This window comes from Fonsecaea multimorphosa (assembly GCF_000836435.1).
Source record: "Fonsecaea multimorphosa CBS 102226 unplaced genomic scaffold supercont1.17, whole genome shotgun sequence".
NCBI lineage: Eukaryota > Fungi > Ascomycota > Eurotiomycetes > Chaetothyriales > Herpotrichiellaceae > Fonsecaea > Fonsecaea multimorphosa.
This window is the reverse complement of record NW_015971651.1, coordinates 271,164-289,555: the sequence shown is the minus strand read 5'-3', so window position 1 is coordinate 289,555 and position 18,392 is coordinate 271,164. Positions and strand designations below refer to the sequence as shown.

Sequence of the window (18,392 nt, the reverse complement as noted above, 5' to 3'; positions counted from 1 at the left end):
AAGTCGTGCGGATTGATTGTATTCAGAGGGAGGTTCTATGTAAAAGGTTTTTTCCGCTTCTTCATTTTCGTGTTACTTGTTCGTTTCGTTGTGTTACAATCTTCAAGGCGGCACAGGGCTTGAGGTAGATAGGAAGGAGTATTTGGTTGCAAGCTCAAGTACATTGTGCGTCATTTAAGATGGTATCTATCTCTGCCGCTGCAATGCTTGTGTCCATGGATGGGGCCAATACATGCACGGTTGACAGCGACGTCTGGCGTCTGACAACAAAGAATTCGACTGAGGAACTCAATGCACCTCCGCCCACACGGGGGAGCGGGCGACATAGTCTTTCCAGGTCGTGAGCGGCTCGTCCAGGATCTGCAGAAGAAACATCGAGTTAGCCGTCTGGGCTTATGACCATTATGGTTCAAACAAAACAACACCCCAAAAATGGGAACTTTAACAGGAAGAGGATTGAAGAAAACTCACCGCCTGGCTCTCGGCGAGGTCGGCACCGCCGTAGTATCCGAACTGGGGCATCAGCAGCATATTCTCGAGCATCTCGTCCTGGATGGGCTCAGGCATGCCCTTTGAGGCGAGGATTTTCTTGAAGGCCTCCTCGGGAACCTGTCGGGCGGCGCCGCCCTGGCCATCCTGGGTCTTGACGGCCTGGAAGTCGGCGATGATCTGTTCCGGGGTGTAGTAGCCCGTGGCGCCGTAGATGCGGGCGCCCAGGACCTGGTCGCGGTGCAGCAGGATGGCCTTGACGAACTTGCCCGTGTCGGTGTCGGCATCGAACAGCGGCATGGGCGCGTCTGTGGGGATGGGCAGCGCAAAGTTCCACTTCCCACCTTGCATGTTGTTCAGGCTCTGGCCGGGGATGTTGGACATGTAGAACCCCGGCATGAAGAAGGTCGCAGGGATGCCTAGTTGGCGGATGTACTCCTCCACCTCGGCCTTTGAGTCGAAGTGTGCGACTTTAGACAGCTTTCCGCCAGAGACTGTTGTTAACTGTTAGCTATCTATAGCTTGGGGGCGTCCATCGCGGCACATGCATAGAGAGAAGGGGGGCTGGCTGGACATACGCTTGGTGACATTCATCAGACTGCTCCAGACCAAGTGCTGCACGCCACACTGCTTGGCCGCGTCGGCAATGTTCTTGCCCTGCTGGATCTCCGCCGCGGCAGTCTTCTTCTCCCAGAAGTTGGTCACCGCGTACACGGCATATGCGCCTTGAAGGGCATGGATGAGAGACTCCTTGTCGTCAAGGTCGGCCTAGAACACACACAGATCAGCCAGGCAGCTTCCCCAGGAAATTCCTCTCTGACGTACTGATACACACTCGCAGCCTTGCTTGGTCAGCTCCTGCGCCGCCGGCTTGGACGGATCTCGAGTGATTGCGCGGATGGAAAACATGGAGGCCGTCTTTGGGTCGCCCAGCACGGACTTGATCACAGAGCCGCCCTGCTTGCCCGTGGCCCCGAAGACCACGAGCACCTTCTTGGTGTGGCCGTTGGTTTGTGCTGCGCCGGACATCTTGGAGCGAATGCTATCGATGATTCCCATTGGGCGGGGTATGCGTGTGTCTCTTGTCTGTCTGTGGACGTGTAGAACAAAGGAAGACTGAAAAGACTAATCAATTCTTTGCTGAAACTCACTCGTAGATTATAGATAGCTTATGACTTGGAAAAAGAATGATGAACCCCCTTGTAGGCGGCGAGATTCAGACGTTTTAAATATCGCCATGGCAAGATTGTGCCCTGTGTACACGAGACAAACATACATCACTGTTGTGCCCCCCTTTCGTTCCCTCCCCCTTGTCTGCTGGCATCAGGTTTCCAGCGATCGGGTGCGTCAAGATCGAGGATTGACATGGAGCTGATGATGTATTTGTGAGCCATGTCGGCGTTCGGTAAAGAATGACGCGAGTGATTGGCAATCCAACCCAACCAACTTTGTAGGTTCCTGGGATGTAGCATGTGAATCAACATCCCTGGCATCGGCCTGATACGAATAAGCGGCAAGGCGGCAAGCCAAGCCAGGGCCCGCCAAGACCCAATCGGGCCGTATCTTCGGTCAACGACCATCAAGGCGGCCGCTCCCCACCACCATCAATAGGTATTCCTGGATCTTGAACAATCGAAAGCAGCTTGCGTCTACCGGCATGATGAAAGAATATACCAAGAACATTTTAGGTCGATGTAGCGGCAAGATGTATACTAAAAGAGGTTTGTCAAGTTTTCCCTTTTCCCTGCGCGGCGGTCAGACTCACCCTTTCAACTGCGCCTGGACCCTATTTGCAGCGACGTGAAACTTTCCTACTCTCTCGAGTGTTGTATTTCTAGGACAATGACTTTTACGGTTCGCGAACCAGTGCCGACGTCCCGGCTGGACGGCAAGGTGGCCATCGTGACGGGATCCGGGCGTGGCATCGGACGCGGCATTGCCATCGAGCTTGGAAAACGCGGCGCGAATGTCGTGGTCAACTACTCGCGGAGCGCGAAGCCGGCCAACGAGGTCGTGGCGGAGATCGTGTCCAACGGCAGCGATGCGGTCGCCATCCAAGCCGACATCTCCCAACCGGAGCAGATCACGAAGCTGTTCGAGCAGGCGCAGTCGCACTTTGGCAAAATCGACATCGTGGTGTCCAACTCGGGCATGGAGCACTTTGGCAGTATCGACCAGATCACTCCCGCGGCGTTTGACCAGGTCTTCGCGCTCAACACGCGCGGGCAGTTCTTCGTCGCGCAAAACGCGTACAAATTCCTGAGCGAAGGTGGAAGGCTCATGATGATGTCGTCCATCTCGGCGCACGTCGGCATGAAGGAGCACGCGCTCTATTCCGGCAGCAAGGTCGCCGTCGAGGCCTTTGGGCGCTGCCTGACCAAGGAGTTTGGCCACAAGAAAATCACCGTCAACGTCATCGCCCCCGGCGGCGTCGATACCGACATGGCCGCCGAGGCAGGCTGGAAGTACATTCCCGGTGCCGATCCGTCGTGGACCGCCGAGGATATCTCGAAATGGGTCGCAGCCCGGAACCCGCTCGAGAGGACCGGCAAGCCGCAGGATATTGCGCGCGTGGTGGCGTTTCTGGCCAGCGAAGATGGAGGCTGGATTAACGGTGAGTTTGGATGTCATTCAGGCACGACCTCCCTTTTCGTCCATATGCTGACGCTTCGATCCAGGACAAACAATCACAATCTCAGGAGGAGCCCTCGCGTGAGCATCGAGTCGCTGTCTGAAAGTGGCATGTTGTCTTCACTAGCTCTGGCCAAAGTGGCGCCAATGGTACACATAGACATAGACCACCAATAGCAGGCTTCTAAACCCATTGCTTCCAATCTTTGCATTCCTACGAGTCTTCCTTCTCTAGTTCTTAGTCTCGCCCACAGCACTAGCTTCGTCCCGTTGAGCCGTTTCACCAACCATCTCCCGGGTCGAGATTCCAATCCACTGCATAACACATGGCCCGCGACGCCGCCTACGTAACGGTACGATCTAAGATCTTTCGCATATGCATAGCGGAATGTATGCATCTAAGTGCATGAAGCATCGAGATCTCGAATCAACCCGCATATGCCATGTTGGAAAGTGGCTCCACTTTTTTCTGACAGCCCTTCCAGGGGTTAACCGCCGAGGACGGTGACCGAAGCAAGGCTGAACACGAAACAGCCCCAGACGCAGCAATCACGATGACATTGTCCAACACCGCAGAGGTCATAAAACATGGACTTTTGGGAACCAGCAGTTCTGCGAGTGCACATTCCCATGTTTTGAGGATCTTTCAACTCTTTTTTCTTGTCTTGTTTGAATTTCGTAACTCTTGAATAAGTTGTATTCGCTGTTATGGGTTCGATCGGTTCCTCGGGCCCGATGGGCAAGGAAAGGATCACTTTTGATGGTGAGTTCGGGTGTCATTTTCCAAGATATGGCTTCGTTGAATTGATGGAGGTGCTGATGAAAACTTCTGCAGAGTGGCTTGATTGCAACGGCGTGCTCTACGAGTGGGCGGACTGCTACGATAACAAGGCAAGACTTAACTCCTCCCCCCTCCCCCGAACACCAATTGAAAAATGACATTCGATCTAACACTTTGAGGGGCCAGAATTGGTATGGCTTGATGGACATAATCGCGCCGACTCTTACCGTACGATCGTTCCCCCCCCTTTCCAGCCCTTCTGGGCATTCCCAATGGCTCTATGACACTGATTGTCCGGAAAAAACCAGATCGACTACGACAAAGTCAACAACGCCAAATTCACCGACCTCCCCGCCGAGAAGTACATCTCGATGATGTCGGACCCGCTCTTCCTGGGCGACGAGCTCATCTCCTCCCAACACCTGATCGGGGCCACCAAGTGGGAAAAAGTGTCGGGCGAGGAAATCGTCTCGCACCACCAGTCGCGCGCCGCGCACCAGCGGTTCGAGGACGTGCGGCGCAAGGAGGTGGCCGTCAAGGGCCACGGGCATGGGACGGTGACCACTTTTTACAAGAAGATCGAGGGCCAGTGGAAGTGGGCGGGCATCAAGACAAAGGTGATTTGGAATGAGTTTGATTTTGAACACGTCTTTAGGGGCACGGCGGGGAAGGAGGAGTGAAGGAAATCCCCGCATTCAAAACAAAACAAAGAAAAGGTGTTTGGGTTGTATACCCTTCGTGTGGGGTGTACACTCTGTATGAATAGAGAATTGGTACTCGGTATGATTATTAGGTGTCTAGGTATATCCCCAGACGGGAAACGTGGGGAGCAGGCTTGGCGCTCGGCATAGCGGCCCCTGTTGGCCTCAGCCTTGTTCACCCTCAAGGAAACGGCGCAGCTTCAATCCACCTCTTGCCTCCGCAGAGCACTTCTCTCCCAATCTTCCGCCATTTGGAAGTCATTTGCCGCAGCTGCCGATATATCCGGGGAGATGTTGGCTAATACCCCGAGAAATTCATACACACGTGTCAATTTCCAGCTTTCCAGGCCACGGCTCAAGCCACCATGGACTTGAGACGCAGCTCGTAGACAGTGAAAATCTCCGCAATGGCCGGAAATTCAGAATTTGCCCACCTCGAAACGTGTCTGCCATTGGCGACGTTCTCCAGGCTTGGAAATGGTAAATCTCCGCTTCACTTCCGCCGTCGGCCCCCAGCCACGAGGTGATCACTGCCCGCGTTCCGCACGCCGTGGCCTTCCTCCTGCACTTGAATCTCGATTTTGTCGATCCTCAGGTGCAGCTTGCGGTTAGCCATCAACACGTCAAATGACGTCGGTTAGGGTGTGGGATGGAAGACCAAGGATTCAACAGGTACTCGGTCACCGACGTCTCCACACAGCCAGGATGAGAAACCAAGCCTGTCCAGGTGCTGCCAATGACGACTGACCACAATGAGCTCGACGAGCTCCAAGCTCCAAGCTCCAGGCTGCTTTAAAAAGTATCAGAAGACGCGTAAACACAGACTGGTTCTGGCGCGACTTTCAATTCTGTTGTTCCAGCGCCTTTCCGAGGGTTGTCGAGTCAGGTACTTCTGTTGACGTTGTGCTTTCCCTTCTTCTCCTCGTGGTATCAAGATGTTGTTTGTAACTCGCGGAGGAATGTCCTGGAAGGCTCTCTTCACCTGCGTGCTCGCGCTACTCTCGAGCACCGTTATAGCAGCTCCAGGCTCAAACTTCAAAGCCCTACAACAATGTGTCAACGGTGCTCTTGCAGGGGGAGGAAATGTCGAAAAGCGCGTGCAATCACCTGCAAACGCGACCTGGGACGATGCCTATATTGGTGCCATCATGTTCGTGGTCTGAAGCCGATTGCGAGGAGATGACTGACTCACATTTTCTGTAGCAAGCCAGAGACTCCCGCCATGATCGCTTTCGCTGAGAGTTTCACTGAAGTGGGCGCGTTGATGGGCTGCGCTAACACCACCGGTTACCAAGCTGTTCCTCGTTCAGGACGACACCAGTAAGCATTGCTTGGACTCTGTTGGCGAGCTCTTCTGACAATCAAATACAGCTTCGAGGGCTGGTCGGCACTCAACGGCTCTCTCGTCATCGACGTATCATCCCTGGATTATATCAAGGTTTCCAGTGACCTCAGCAACGCGACAATCGGAGCTGGTGCAAATCTTGGTCAAATATACACAGAGTTGAGTGTTGTCAATAAGACATTCCTCGGAGGCATCTGTCCCACTGTTGCTCTAGGAGGATACCTCGGTGTTGGAGGATACAGCCTTCAGCACAGAGCCCTCGGGATTGCAGTCGATCAGGTGCTTTCCTTCAAGGCAATTTTGGCCAGCGGCGAGCTTGTCACCGTCTCTCCTACCTCATACCCAGACTTGTGGTTTGCTGCAAGGGGTGGCGGTCAATACGCCTTCATCGTTGAGGCAACAGTCAAGATTCTCACTTTGCCACGATCCGCCATGGTCGTTGGCTTCTATAACAACTCGGACACCCGGTATGAGGTGGCCAGAAAATGGCTCGACTGGGCACCGACTGCGCCGAAGGAACTCACAACCCAGCTTAATGTCTATAGCAACCGCACTCACCTGATCGGCTGGTACTTGGGTGGTTCTCCCGAGCAGCTTCGAACAGCCTTGAACAGTTCAGGTCTTTTGGACGTCGCAGACGGAGTTGTGTCCATCGATGGAAACTGCAGCACGGCCAATTCTCGCATGTACTGGCAAGATCCTTCGACAAGGTGCACTGATGATGCGTCGGCCTACAAAGCTTTCCTCAAGGTGTACAACACCGAGTCGATCAACCTGACTCCGATACAGCCGGCTTTCCGCCTTGATAATACACCAGCCCTGCCATCTGAACCTGTCGCCGAGCCATGGCCCCGGTTCGGCGTCATCAGCAAGACCTACTTTACCCAGAAGAGCAGGCCCATCACAAATGACACTCTGAAGGAACTCATCAACAGTTCAGCTTCATTAGGCGAGGAAGCCGGCTTCTGGGGCGAATGGACCAGCTTTGGCATCGCGAACCCGACCACAACATCAGCCTTCCCTTGGTTGAAGGAGGCGCAGGCTTTGCTGCGAATCGAGATGAACTCGCCAAAGAATGTGACCCAGTACAATCAGAACCGTGCGTGGCTATTGAACTTTGAGAAGTTCTTCCGTCCTAGAGTAGGGTATGTACTTGCTTTCCGTTCGATGTCATCGATGCAACTGCGTTTGTCAATTTTGACTGACTTCTGACCCCTCGCGCAGAAATGCGAGCTATGCAGGATATGTCGATGCTGACATCAGTATCAATCCTCTGACTGCATTCTACGGCAACAACACCTGTCGCTTGATCAGCATTAAGCAGAAATATGACCCCAACAATTTCTTCCGAAACCCGTTCTCTGTCCCCACCCAGGTACCAAAGGGCATTTCTTGCTGAGCTTGGAAGCCGGCACAGTGAAATTCAACAACAGAAAGTGAGGTGATGGTGTAAGATAGTTGCTATTTGAGACACAAGTAATACGCAAAAAGGAGGGACAGTAGAGAGAAAGATCGTGGAATGCAGATCGGGGTTAGGTAATTGAAAATCAGCAATCAGAAACAGTCCTCGTGAGACTCTTTGACCTACAAGAATGTCAACTGAGCGAATCGAGCACTGGCAGAGTCTCAGGTTCCGAGTCCAGAAGCTGCTGTAACTCTATTTCCCGTCGTGTTGGTGACAACCGTGTCACGACCAGGTATAAAGGCCGAAATGAAGCATCGTGAATAAACCGTATCCCTGTAAAGATTCGGTCAGAATGAGAATGAGACTAGGTCCTGTAACATGGCAACCGCAACTGGACGAGGCTCTCTGATGTCAGTAGCATGAATTCTCCTCAATACAAGCTCGATAAGCGGGCGTACTGAGGATCGAGCCAATGAGAATAGATGAGTTGCCACAAGGCTTCGGTCACCGTGAAGTGTTTCGGACAGGAGGCTGCCCCATGCGACACTGGAGCCAAGAGGTAATCAATCCGTCCAGATCGAAGATATCACGGCTTTGCCATGACATCAGCTCCTGTTCGGACATGCGACTTGGGTATATCACCCTGAAAGTCTCAACTTGGAAGCATAACTCAGCAAGCTTGTTTCGAAATTCCACGAAGACAGTTATCTTGATCCGTTCATCTTCACCATGACCGATTTCTGGCCCAAGAAGCCCTTCTCCATCGCCATCATTGGCGGAGGCCTTGCTGGACTCAGTCTGGCTCGGGGCCTCCTCCGCCGTGGCATTAGCTGTCAAGTGTTCGAGGCCGCGCCTGCGTTCGCTGACATCGGAGCGGGTCTCAGCTTTGCCCTCAATTCTTTGGAGGCACTGAAAGCCGTCGATCCCGACTCCTACGAATGTTTCCTCAAGCGATGCAACGAAATGTCGGAGAAGAAGGACGTATACATGACGTACCGAGACGGGAACGCAGAAGACAACCACCCGCTTACAACACTGTACTGCAAAGGTTCGGGCCAGCAGGCCGTGCACCGTACACTGCTAGTCAAGGTCTGGACAAGCTCTTCCAAAGTAACAGCGAACAATCTTCTGACAGGATTCAGGACATGGTGTCCTTGATGCCTGAGGGCACATGGCATATGGATAAGAGGCTGACAACCATCGAGGAGAATCCATCCGGCGGAGTTAGCTTGAGCTTCGAGGACGGTACAATGTTTGACGCCGATGCTGTGGTCGGGGCGGATGGGATCAAATCTAGAACTCGACAAATCCTCTTGGGAGCAGACAATCCCGATGCGAAGCCGAAGTATTCCGGAGAGTTCGGCTACCGCAGCCTTGTGCCCATGGACAAGGCTGCAGCGGTTTTAGGCGAAGACTTCGCCAAGAACGGCAATGTTAATATTTCAGATGGCGCCCTTACAACGACGTACCCTGTCGAAAAGGGCACCATGCTCAATGTTGTGGCAGCGCGCGACCAACCAACCTGGGATGATCCAAGCTGGGTTATTCCGGCAAATAAGGAGATGGTCGAAGAGGAATTCAAGGAAACTGGACCACAGATGCAGAAAGTCGTGTCTCTGTTGGAGAACCCGCAAAAATGGTCGCTTTGGCACCACCCAGACGCCACTACCTTCTATCGTGGCCGATTCTGCATTATTGGTGATGCTGCGCACGCGGCCACTCCTCACCAAGGCGCAGGTGCCGGACAAGCGTTCGAAGATGCTTTGGTTCTGGCTCGACTTTTGGCGGATGATAACATCAAAACGGCCGATGATATTCAAACCGCATTTGCTGCATTCGACGCCATCCGCCGACCACGGACTCTGAAGATTGTCGACACTAGCAGAGAAAATGGCGAAATCTGCATGAAAAAGGGTGAGGATACAGGGGCAGACCTCGAAAAGATCAAGAATAATCTAGACCACCGCTTTAACTGGATCTGGTACGACAACCTCGAGGGACAGGTTGAGGAGGCCAAGGATAAGTTGAAGGATTTGAAAGGTCCAGAATTTGAGGAAGACAAGCGATCTCCCTCACAGCGCGAGGCTCTCGATGAGTCGACTCTGGAAGCCTCTTACCGACCCGCAATTCTCAGGAACGAGAGCCTTTCGCAGTTGGGTGCTCCGTCAACCCAAGCTGTGAAAGTGTGATCTGGAAGGGTTTCTATTCACGGCGTAACCCGTTCGTCTCTACCATCGACTTTTCGGGGTTGGAGTTGTTTGAGAAAGCATTAGCCGTACCATAGCCGCAAACGAAACCTTTAGATAGACAATTCGAAATATTGGACTGGGGACAGATCTTCCACCCTCGCAATTATGGCTCCACCTCCTACTACCAAAAAAGCACCCAAGCTCGGTACAGGGGAGTCAGTTTGATGAAGGATAGAGCCACAGTTGCCGCGCGCTCTCGCGGAATTTGGAGGGTCTAGACTGTGGAATTCGTCGACTTGCTTCAATCTCGCAATCGATGCATGCAGCAGAAAATGCAGCGTCAAAGCTCGATCTACCAGGAAGCAGTCGAGATCGAAGATAGCAGTCGAGATCGCCAGCTTGCCATTTCCAGTCGTTCGAAATGGATTCGTTTGCCCGCACGAATCAAAGGGCCATTGGTAAGCGGTTACACTGCTAAGAATTGACCGGCGAGCGAAACTCGGTGGATATTTGGAGCTGCTCAAAACGCCAATGATCCACAGCAAGATGACAATCCATGGAGCACCGTGTCTGCTCCCCTGGTGGCGGCGTCCGATGTCGTCATAAGATAGATTCGCCGGTCAGTAAATGCACCGGACCCTTTTGAGCCTCTGCTTCGGACAGCTGTGGTCTGTTCGCCTGACGGTGCTGCTCGTGCCATGTGCATCCTGTGGAGAAGACAGGCACTCTGAGCACTCTGTGAAGTGCCAACGTAGTTTGCTGATTGGGTGCATTTCTGCGTGAATGGCAAGACCTTCAAACGTCATCGCAGATTGCCTCTTGTTCCATGTGCTTGGTTCCATTGTGCCCCTATAGCTCCAGTCTTATCGGTGGCCGATAGTTCTTGGAATTCAGTAGGGTTCGAGGTTGTTTCGAGAGACTTTCGCAGTAGAAAAGCACGTTGAGGGCTCTCCCAGCTTTCATATCTGGACTGATTCAGTCTCTAAATCTGGATTCAGTGTCCCCCACCAATGTGTCTGCCTTTCTCTAGTGCAGACATTCCAACCACCATGGGACGGGACATCAAGGTTCTCCTATTCGGAGATCAATCGGAAGAAAGATTCGATGACTTGCGCGACTTAGTGACAGTTACCGACAACCCTCTTCTGAGCTCTTTTATTGAAAAGGCATATTTCATCTTGCGAGACGAAGTCACCCATCTCCCTCATGTGACGCGGGGCTTGCCGGGCTTCACCAGCATCGAGACCTTGCTGTGGCGGTATAGGGAAGCGGGAGTGCGACATCCAGCAATTGAAAGCGCGTTGGTGTGTATTCATCAGATTGGGACTCTGCTGAGGTGAGTTGGAAGTTGGGAGTTGGCAGTTGTCGTTTCTCCTGTTGAGGACTCGGGAGGTGCACGTGAATGCCAAGCCTTGGGCGGGGTTTAGAGCCAATGGTGCAGGCTGCCATCACCAGGCGCCGTCCATCCCGACAGGCAACATGCACCAGCCACGCATCCTCGACATCCTCTGTGCTGAGAGACGTTGTTCATAAAATACTTGCTAACCTTTCCCCGTCAGATACTACGGAGATGGATCCGAGATCTATCCCAAGCCCGAAGATACCAGACTCGTGGCATCATGTACTGGACTGCTCTCTGCCGCCGCCGTCAGCTGCGCGCGTACCTATCGCGAGCTTGTCTCTGTCGGCCTCGAGGCTCTCAAGCTTGCATTCCGTGTGGGCGCCCAGGTCACCGAAGTGTGTGAGGAGATTGAACAGACGTCGCTGCCAAGCAGTTGGGCAGCCATCTTCCCCGGAGTGGGAAAGGAATCGGCCTACTTAGCACTCGATGACTATTACAAGAAAACTGTAAGCGCAATCCCCTCTCCATATGTTGGGCCTCAGTTGCTGAATCAATGCTACCGCTGCAGAAAATCCCCCCAACTAGCCGACCTTATGTGTCTGCGACCAGCACCAACTCAGTCACCATCAGCGCCCCACCGGGAGACTTGGAAAGGTTGATTGAAGACGGAATCTTCAAATCTTGTCGACCAATTCGGCTTCCCATCTTCGGGCCCTACCATGCACCTCATTTCTATAGTGACGAGACGGTGGTCTCTTTGGCCACGTCCATCGAGGGCGAGAGCACCGGCCAATGGAAAGCGCGAATTCCCATTATCAACAATGGCAAAGAGTATGCCTACGACGCGTCCAATTTCCGTCAGCTGGTTGAGGATGTCCTCGAAGACATTCTGCTAAAACCTCTACATTGGGACAGACTGTGTACCAACTGTGTGGCCAGCGTCTCCTCGGCTGAACCAGAACAGTGCCGTGTTGTTCCTGTGGGCGCAAAGAATGCCTCTGCTAGCCTGGTCAATGCCTTGAATCACAAAGCTTCATTCAAGATTGTGGTTGACAACCGCAAAACAGAGGTTACTGACGAGCCTAAGGAGCCCAAGCCAATCGGAGGTCTTGGTAAACCCAAGATTGCTATTGTTGGCATGTCTGGCAGATTCCCGGATGCCATGAGCCCGAGCTTGTTCTGGGACCTTTTAAAGAAAGGCCTTGACGTTCACCGCGAAGTGCCCCCGGATCGATTTGATGCGCAAGCACACTACGACCCGAGCGGCAAACGAAGAAATACAAGCCATACACCGTATGGTTGCTTCATCGACCATCCTGGCTTGTTTGACGCCCGCTTTTTCAACATGAGTCCCAAGGAAGCGGCTCAGACAGACCCTATGCACCGTCTTGCGTTGTTGACTGCTTACGAGGCGCTCGAAATGTCGGGCTTTGTCCCTAACAGAACACCTTCAACTATGGTTGATCGAGTCGGCACATTTTATGGCCAGACTTCTGATGACTGGCGAGAGATTCAAGATGGACAAAACATCCAAACATATTTCATCCCTGGTGGGTTCTCTTCTCCTTGTGCTTCAAAATTTGGCATTTCTAATCGTTTGTAGGAGGTGTGAGAGCTTTTGCACCGGGGCGAATCAATTATCATTTTGGGTTTTCCGGCCCTAGCTTCAGCGTCGACACAGCATGCTCTTCTAGTCTTGCTGCAATTAACATTGCTTGCAACTCCCTCTGGCTTGGAGACTGCGACACTGCGCTTGCCGGTGGTCTCAATGTCTTGACAAACCCAGATATCTTCTCCGGGCTGTCGCGTGGCCAGTTCTTGTCCAAGACGGGCAACTGCAAGACATTCGACGATGCAGCGGACGGTTACTGTCGCGGAGACGGCGCCGGCACGGTAATCCTTAAACGTCTGGAAGATGCTGAAGCGGATAACGACCCGATTCTGGCTGTCATCCTCGGCACAGGGACCAACCACTCTGCCGATGCGGTGTCGATCACTCACCCTCATGCGGGTGCGCAGGAGTATCTCTTCAAGAAGGTGCTTACAGAGTGTAACCTCGATCCTCATGATATTTCTTACGTGGAAATGCACGGTACTGGTACCCAAGCAGGTGATGCCATCGAAATGGAATCGGTCCTGGGAGCATTCGCTCCAGCGAACCGGCAGCGTCCTCCAGAGCGGCCACTTTATCTAGGGTCTGTGAAAGCGAATGTCGGACATGGCGAGGCTGCTTCGGGTATCACTGCCCTCGTCAAAATCCTCCTCATGCTTGAGAACGAACTCATTCCACCTCACTGCGGTATCAAAGGCAGCATCAACCACAATTTCCCTGATCTTGGGGCTCGCAATGTGCACATCTCTCTTGGTCGCGAGACTCCCTGGAAGCGACCGCAAGGTGGCAAACGCAGAATGTTTCTGAACAACTTCAGTGCCGCAGGAGGAAACACCTCACTTCTCATGGAAGATGGAGCTCTACCTACTTTTGACGGCGAAGATCCTCGCTCGACTGCTGTCGTTGCGGTTACTGGTAAGACCAAGAAAGCCTTGGTTGACAACACAAAGAACCTCATCGGTTATATATCCGACAAACCTGTAGATCTCCCATGTTTGTCCTACACCACGACAGCAAGAAGAGTGCACTACTCGTACAGAACGATTGTTACCGGCTCCGATCTGGCTGCCATCAAGTCAGGGCTTCAGAAGTCCCTGGAATCTGAGCCAACTTCTGTTCCCTCGGGTGTCCAGATGGTGTTTGCTTTCACTGGACAAGGATCTCACTATACTGCCATGGGCAAACAGCTTTACGAAACCAACAACCAATTCAAAGCTGATATTCGACGCTTCGATCTGCTTGCTCGGAATCAAGGACTGCCAGCTATCTTACCCTTGGTCGATGGCAGCACTGAAATTGAAAAGCTCAGCCCAGTGGTGGTGCAGACCGGAGCTGTTTGTGTTCAGATGGCGCTCGTTCGATTGTGGAGATCCTGGGGTATCAAGCCCGCCGCAGTCATTGGTCACAGCCTTGGAGAATATGCGGCTTTGCAGGCTGCTGGTGTGTTGTCTATCAACGATGCTGTCTTCTTGACAGGCACACGGGCTAAATGTCTCGAGCAACATTGTACGATGAACACGCACGCAATGTTGTCTGTGGCTGCCTCAGTCCAGGAACTTGAAGAGGTTGTCGACGGGAAGACGCTTGAAATCGCTTGCATCAACGGCGCGAAGGCAACAGTGATCAGTGGAGAGTCTTCCGACATTGACAAGCTGAAGGAGCAGTTGTCCTCCAAAGGCATGAAATGCACCAAGTTAGCAGTGCCTTTCGCGTTCCACTCCGCTCAAGTAGAACCTGCTTTGGACGACTTCGAAGCAGCCGCCGCCGGCGTCACCTACAATGCTCCGAAAATACCTCTCATTGCTCCACTACTGAGCACTGTGATCAGGGATGGAGGAACAGTCAACGCAGAGTATCTGAGACGTCACTGCCGTGAGCCGGTGAACTTCCTGGGTGCCATTCAAGCTGCAAAGGACAAGGGCATTATCAAGGATAAGTCCCAGTTCCTAGAAATCGGCAGCCACCCGATCTGCAGCGGCATGGTCAAATCGATCCTGGGCCCGACTACTGTGGCACTTCCGTCATTGAAACGGGACGAAGATGTTTACAAGACTCTTACAGCGACTCTGTGTGGCCTTCATTACGCTGGCCTTACAATCAATTGGGATAGCTACCACGAAAGCTTCCCCCGCTGCCAGCAGACCCTGAAGTTGCCAGCCTATGCTTGGGACGCCACAAACTTCTGGATCAATTACGAGAACAATTGGACGCTCACCAAACCTAATCTAGCACCGATCTCTGAGGGCGAGCAACCCAAGAAATTGAGCACAAGCACTGTCCAGCGTGTCGTGGAAGAGAAATTCCAGGATCAAACTGGCACTTTGACCACCGAGACCGATATTTCCAAGCCGGAACTCGAGGAGACCATCAAGGGTCATCTTGTGAATGGCTCCGCCTTGACTTCCAGTGCAGTCTACGCAGACATGGCGCTGACTATTGGTGATTATGTTCACCGCAAGCTACAACCAGAGATTGATAAATTTGCGTTAAATTGTGCCAACATGGTGGTCGAAAAGCCCCTCATCTTCAAGGGTAGCGAGCAACTTCTCCGCGTCGACTGCAAGGCGGATCTCACTCAGGGTACCTGCTACCTCACCTTTTACAGCGTCGGCCCCAAAGGACAGAAGCTCATGGAACACGCCCATTGTGAGGTTCAGTATGGTGATGCAGAGAGATGGTCTACGGATCTGGCTCGACAAAAGTACCTTGTGCAGAGCCAAGTTGACCGGCTGTTGCAGATGGGTCAAAATGGTGTCCTCAGCCGACTTCAGCGAAAGATGGCCTACAAACTTTTCTCTGCTCTTGTCGACTACCAGAACGCGTACAAAGGAATGGCAGAAGTCATCCTTGACAGTCCATTGCGCGAAGGCACTGCCAAAATTGAACTTCAGACGAGCAGTGCCGGCACCTTCTACATTGCACCGTATCACATCGACTGCCTCTGCCATCTCGCGGGCTTCATCATGAACGCAAACGACGAACTCGATTCGTCACAGACCGTCTATGTCAACCATGGGTGGGACTCCTTACGTTTCTTTGAGAAGCCGTCGCCGTCAAAGCAGTACCGTTCTTACGTCAGGATGCAACCTACAGGTCCCAACTCGAAGGACTACTCTGGAGATGTGTTCGTCTTCGATGGTGAAGGCAACATTGTCGGCCAGATCGGCGGCTTAACCTTCCAATTCTTGCCCAAACAGGTTCTTGACCGAGTCCTGCCACCACCCGGTGGTTCAAAGGCGGCTGCCCCTGCTGCGACTAAAACGGCCGCTGCCGAGCCAAAGAAAGCTGCCCCCAAATCTCCTCCCAAGCCAAAGGCAGCTCCTGCGGGCCCAAGTGTCATGAGCCGGGCATTGGATATCATGGCTGAAGAGATTGGTGTCCCTGTCGCAGACCTGACCGATGACACCGATCTCAGTGCACTGGGTGTCGACTCCTTGATGAGTTTGACCATCTCAGGCAAGTTCCGCGAAGGACTAGACATCGAAATCCCGTCGACCTTGCTGGCCGATTCCGAAACGTTCAAACAGGTCAAGGACTTCTTGTCTCAATTCGAGTCCAAGGATGCTGGGGCTGCGCCACCTTCGCCCTCGAGTGCCTCCTCAGTCGGGTCGACTGAACTGTCCGGAACTTCAACTCCTGCCCAAGCTGATACGGAGTCCATGACTTCTGCCTCCCAGGCTGATGAGAAACCCGCTGGAAAGGACGATGGTAAGCTTGACGCCATCCGGGCCGCTATTGCCGAAGAAACTGGCATGGATCCCAGCGAAGTCACCTCTGATATGGATCTGGAAGCCGTCGGCATTGATTCTTTGATGTCTCTTCAGATCTTGGGCTCACTGCGCGAGGACAAGGGTATTGACCTGCCGCCCTCGTTCTTCAGTGACCACAGCACTTTCGGAGAAATTGAGAAGGCGCTTGGCGGAGGCAAAGCGGAGAAGCCCAAACTTCCCTCCAAGTCGGAGGATATGTCTACGGAACAGGTCGTTGCGGAAATGCAAACCAACAAGGATCAAAAATCTGCCGAGCCTCCCAAGGAACAGCAATCTGCTCCGGCGGCTGGCACCAGCAAGGCTTTCAAGGCATCATCGGTCTTGTTGCAGGGAAACCCCAAAACCGCCACAAAGACCGTGTTCATGTTCCCTGACGGCTCAGGCTCGGCGATCAGCTACGCCACGATCCCTCCGATCTCGCCCAAGGATGTCGCTCTGGTTGCTCTTAACTGTCCTTACATGAAAGAGCCAGAAGCTTTCGAGGGCGGTATTCCAGGAGTCACTGCACTATACCTAGAGGAAATCCGTCGTCGTCAACCTAAGGGACCTTACATCCTTGGCGGCTGGTCAGCGGGAGGCATCTGCGCCTACGAAGCCTGCCTGCAGCTCTCTGCAGTGGGCGAGACAGTCGAGAAGCTCATCTTTCTTGACGTGCCGTGTCCTCTGCCACCACAGGCCTTGCCACCTCGCCTGCACCACTTTTTCGACACGATTGGCTTGCTGGGCCAGGAAGGCGAAGCGCCAAGCTGGCTCATCCCGCATTTCACGGCAACCATCAAAGCGTTGAGCAGCTACCGACCGCGTCTCATGGACCCTGCAAAGGAAAAGATCCCGAATGTATACACCATCTATGCGCAGGATGGTGTGTGCAAGAATGACGACGACCCACGGCCCGAGCTTACGCCGGACGATCCGCCACACATGAACTGGCTGCTCTTCAACCGCAAGGACTTTGGCCCCATCGGCTGGGAGAAGCTGTTCGGCGGCTCCGACAACATCATCGGTCTTGACCCCGTTCCCAACGTCAATCACTTCACCATGATGCGCGAGCCCATGGTCAAAGAGCTGCCCAGCCGCATTCAGAAGGCCTTGGACGTGACTGGCGAGTAATCTTCCAGGGCACAGGCATTGCAATGGTGGGTTCCCAGCCTCTCCACAGGCCATCTCATCTCATCTCAAGCATGAGATTTAGTGAATGGAACGGAATGCCCGACCCAGAATAAAACAGGAAGAAACCGGAGAAGATCAAAAAAGAAAAACACAAAAGAAATCACAACCCCCTTTGCTTGAAATGACCCATGCAAGCCAGCAATTCAGGGGGTTGTTTTTGGTTGCATGTTTAGACTTTGGGATAGAAAAGGGGGTAGGCAGGCGGGATGGGATACGAATTGCATTTGATACACACAGACACACACATCCACGATGGCGCTGGAAAGGAGTTGAGGGTTCATCTTGTGCACCACCGCTTGGATTCCTTTTCCCCCTTCTCAGCCCATTCCATCTTTTTCCACCCTGCCCCATCTTTCCATCGCCTTCGCTTTCAAATACTCGGTAGTTCTGGTTAAGGCGACTGTATCGTAGCTAGCCTTTCTTTTCCCCCAAATAGAATTTGCAGAGTTTCAAAAAGATTTGAGAAGAGTTAGACGGACACCTTCCCTTCCTTTAGCTTGTTGAGATTTTGAGCCCTTCCCTTTACTATCCTTTTCGGTGTATTTCTGATAACTTGAGTTGTAGAAAAAATATGAAAAGAAAAGAAAGAAAGACAGCACGAACCGACGAGGACAGCAGTCACAGTCAGCAAGTATACTATCTCTAGCCCTGCCTATGCCATGTGCACGAGCACGACCTCGACGACGACGACGCGACGTGACTGCTCCAAAAACATTCAAGCAAATAATTAAGCGATCCGAGCACATTAAGCAACAAAGCCAAAGTCAAAGCCAACGCCCGGGACGCACGCGACGCAAGATATAAGATACGAATGAGCACAGAGTTGGACTGTCTGTGTATGTACGTTATGTGCAATTCGTTTCCTGCTGCGCGTGCAGCTTCCCAATCTTGGGCCCGCGTCTTCTCAGTTCCCATGGTCATGGTCATGGTCATGGTCATGGTCCTCGGGATCGGGTC

General features: G+C 52.9%; 6 protein-coding genes across 6 annotated transcripts; 5 read left to right on the top strand and 1 right to left on the bottom strand.

Annotated features, from left to right (window-relative positions):
• Positions 1-288: 288 nt before the first annotated feature.
• Positions 289-1,518, bottom strand: Z520_08010 (uncharacterized protein; the record flags this gene model as incomplete). The annotated part of the gene is made up of 4 exons (XM_016778507.1): positions 289-360; positions 472-983; positions 1,068-1,257; positions 1,315-1,518. The coding sequence occupies 4 exons, from the start codon at positions 1,516-1,518 to the stop codon at positions 289-291; spliced, it is 978 nt and encodes a 325-aa protein (XP_016630355.1).
• An 813-nt stretch (positions 1,519-2,331) lies between these two features.
• Z520_08009 (uncharacterized protein) lies at positions 2,332-3,205 on the top strand (the record flags this gene model as incomplete). Its single annotated transcript, XM_016778506.1, has 2 exons — positions 2,332-3,103; positions 3,168-3,205. 2 exons carry the CDS (start codon positions 2,332-2,334, stop codon positions 3,203-3,205), a joined length of 810 nt encoding a protein of 269 aa, XP_016630354.1.
• Positions 3,206-4,275: 1,070 nt separating this feature from the next.
• Positions 4,276-4,581, top strand: Z520_08008 (uncharacterized protein; the record flags this gene model as incomplete). Its single annotated transcript, XM_016778505.1, has 1 exon — positions 4,276-4,581. The coding sequence occupies one exon, from the start codon at positions 4,276-4,278 to the stop codon at positions 4,579-4,581; it is 306 nt and encodes a 101-aa protein (XP_016630353.1).
• A 956-nt stretch (positions 4,582-5,537) lies between these two features.
• On the top strand, positions 5,538-7,346 carry Z520_08007 (uncharacterized protein; the record flags this gene model as incomplete). Its single annotated transcript, XM_016778504.1, has 4 exons — positions 5,538-5,752; positions 5,806-5,922; positions 5,974-7,092; positions 7,172-7,346. 4 exons carry the CDS (start codon positions 5,538-5,540, stop codon positions 7,344-7,346), a joined length of 1,626 nt encoding a protein of 541 aa, XP_016630352.1.
• A 735-nt stretch (positions 7,347-8,081) lies between these two features.
• On the top strand, positions 8,082-9,541 carry Z520_08006 (uncharacterized protein; the record flags this gene model as incomplete). Its single annotated transcript, XM_016778503.1, has 2 exons — positions 8,082-8,441; positions 8,495-9,541. The coding sequence occupies 2 exons, from the start codon at positions 8,082-8,084 to the stop codon at positions 9,539-9,541; spliced, it is 1,407 nt and encodes a 468-aa protein (XP_016630351.1).
• A 1,049-nt stretch (positions 9,542-10,590) lies between these two features.
• On the top strand, positions 10,591-17,375 carry Z520_08005 (uncharacterized protein; the record flags this gene model as incomplete). The annotated part of the gene is made up of 4 exons (XM_016778502.1): positions 10,591-10,877; positions 11,101-11,389; positions 11,452-12,433; positions 12,487-17,375. 4 exons carry the CDS (start codon positions 10,591-10,593, stop codon positions 17,373-17,375), a joined length of 6,447 nt encoding a protein of 2,148 aa, XP_016630350.1.
• Positions 17,376-18,392: the final 1,017 nt, after the last annotated feature.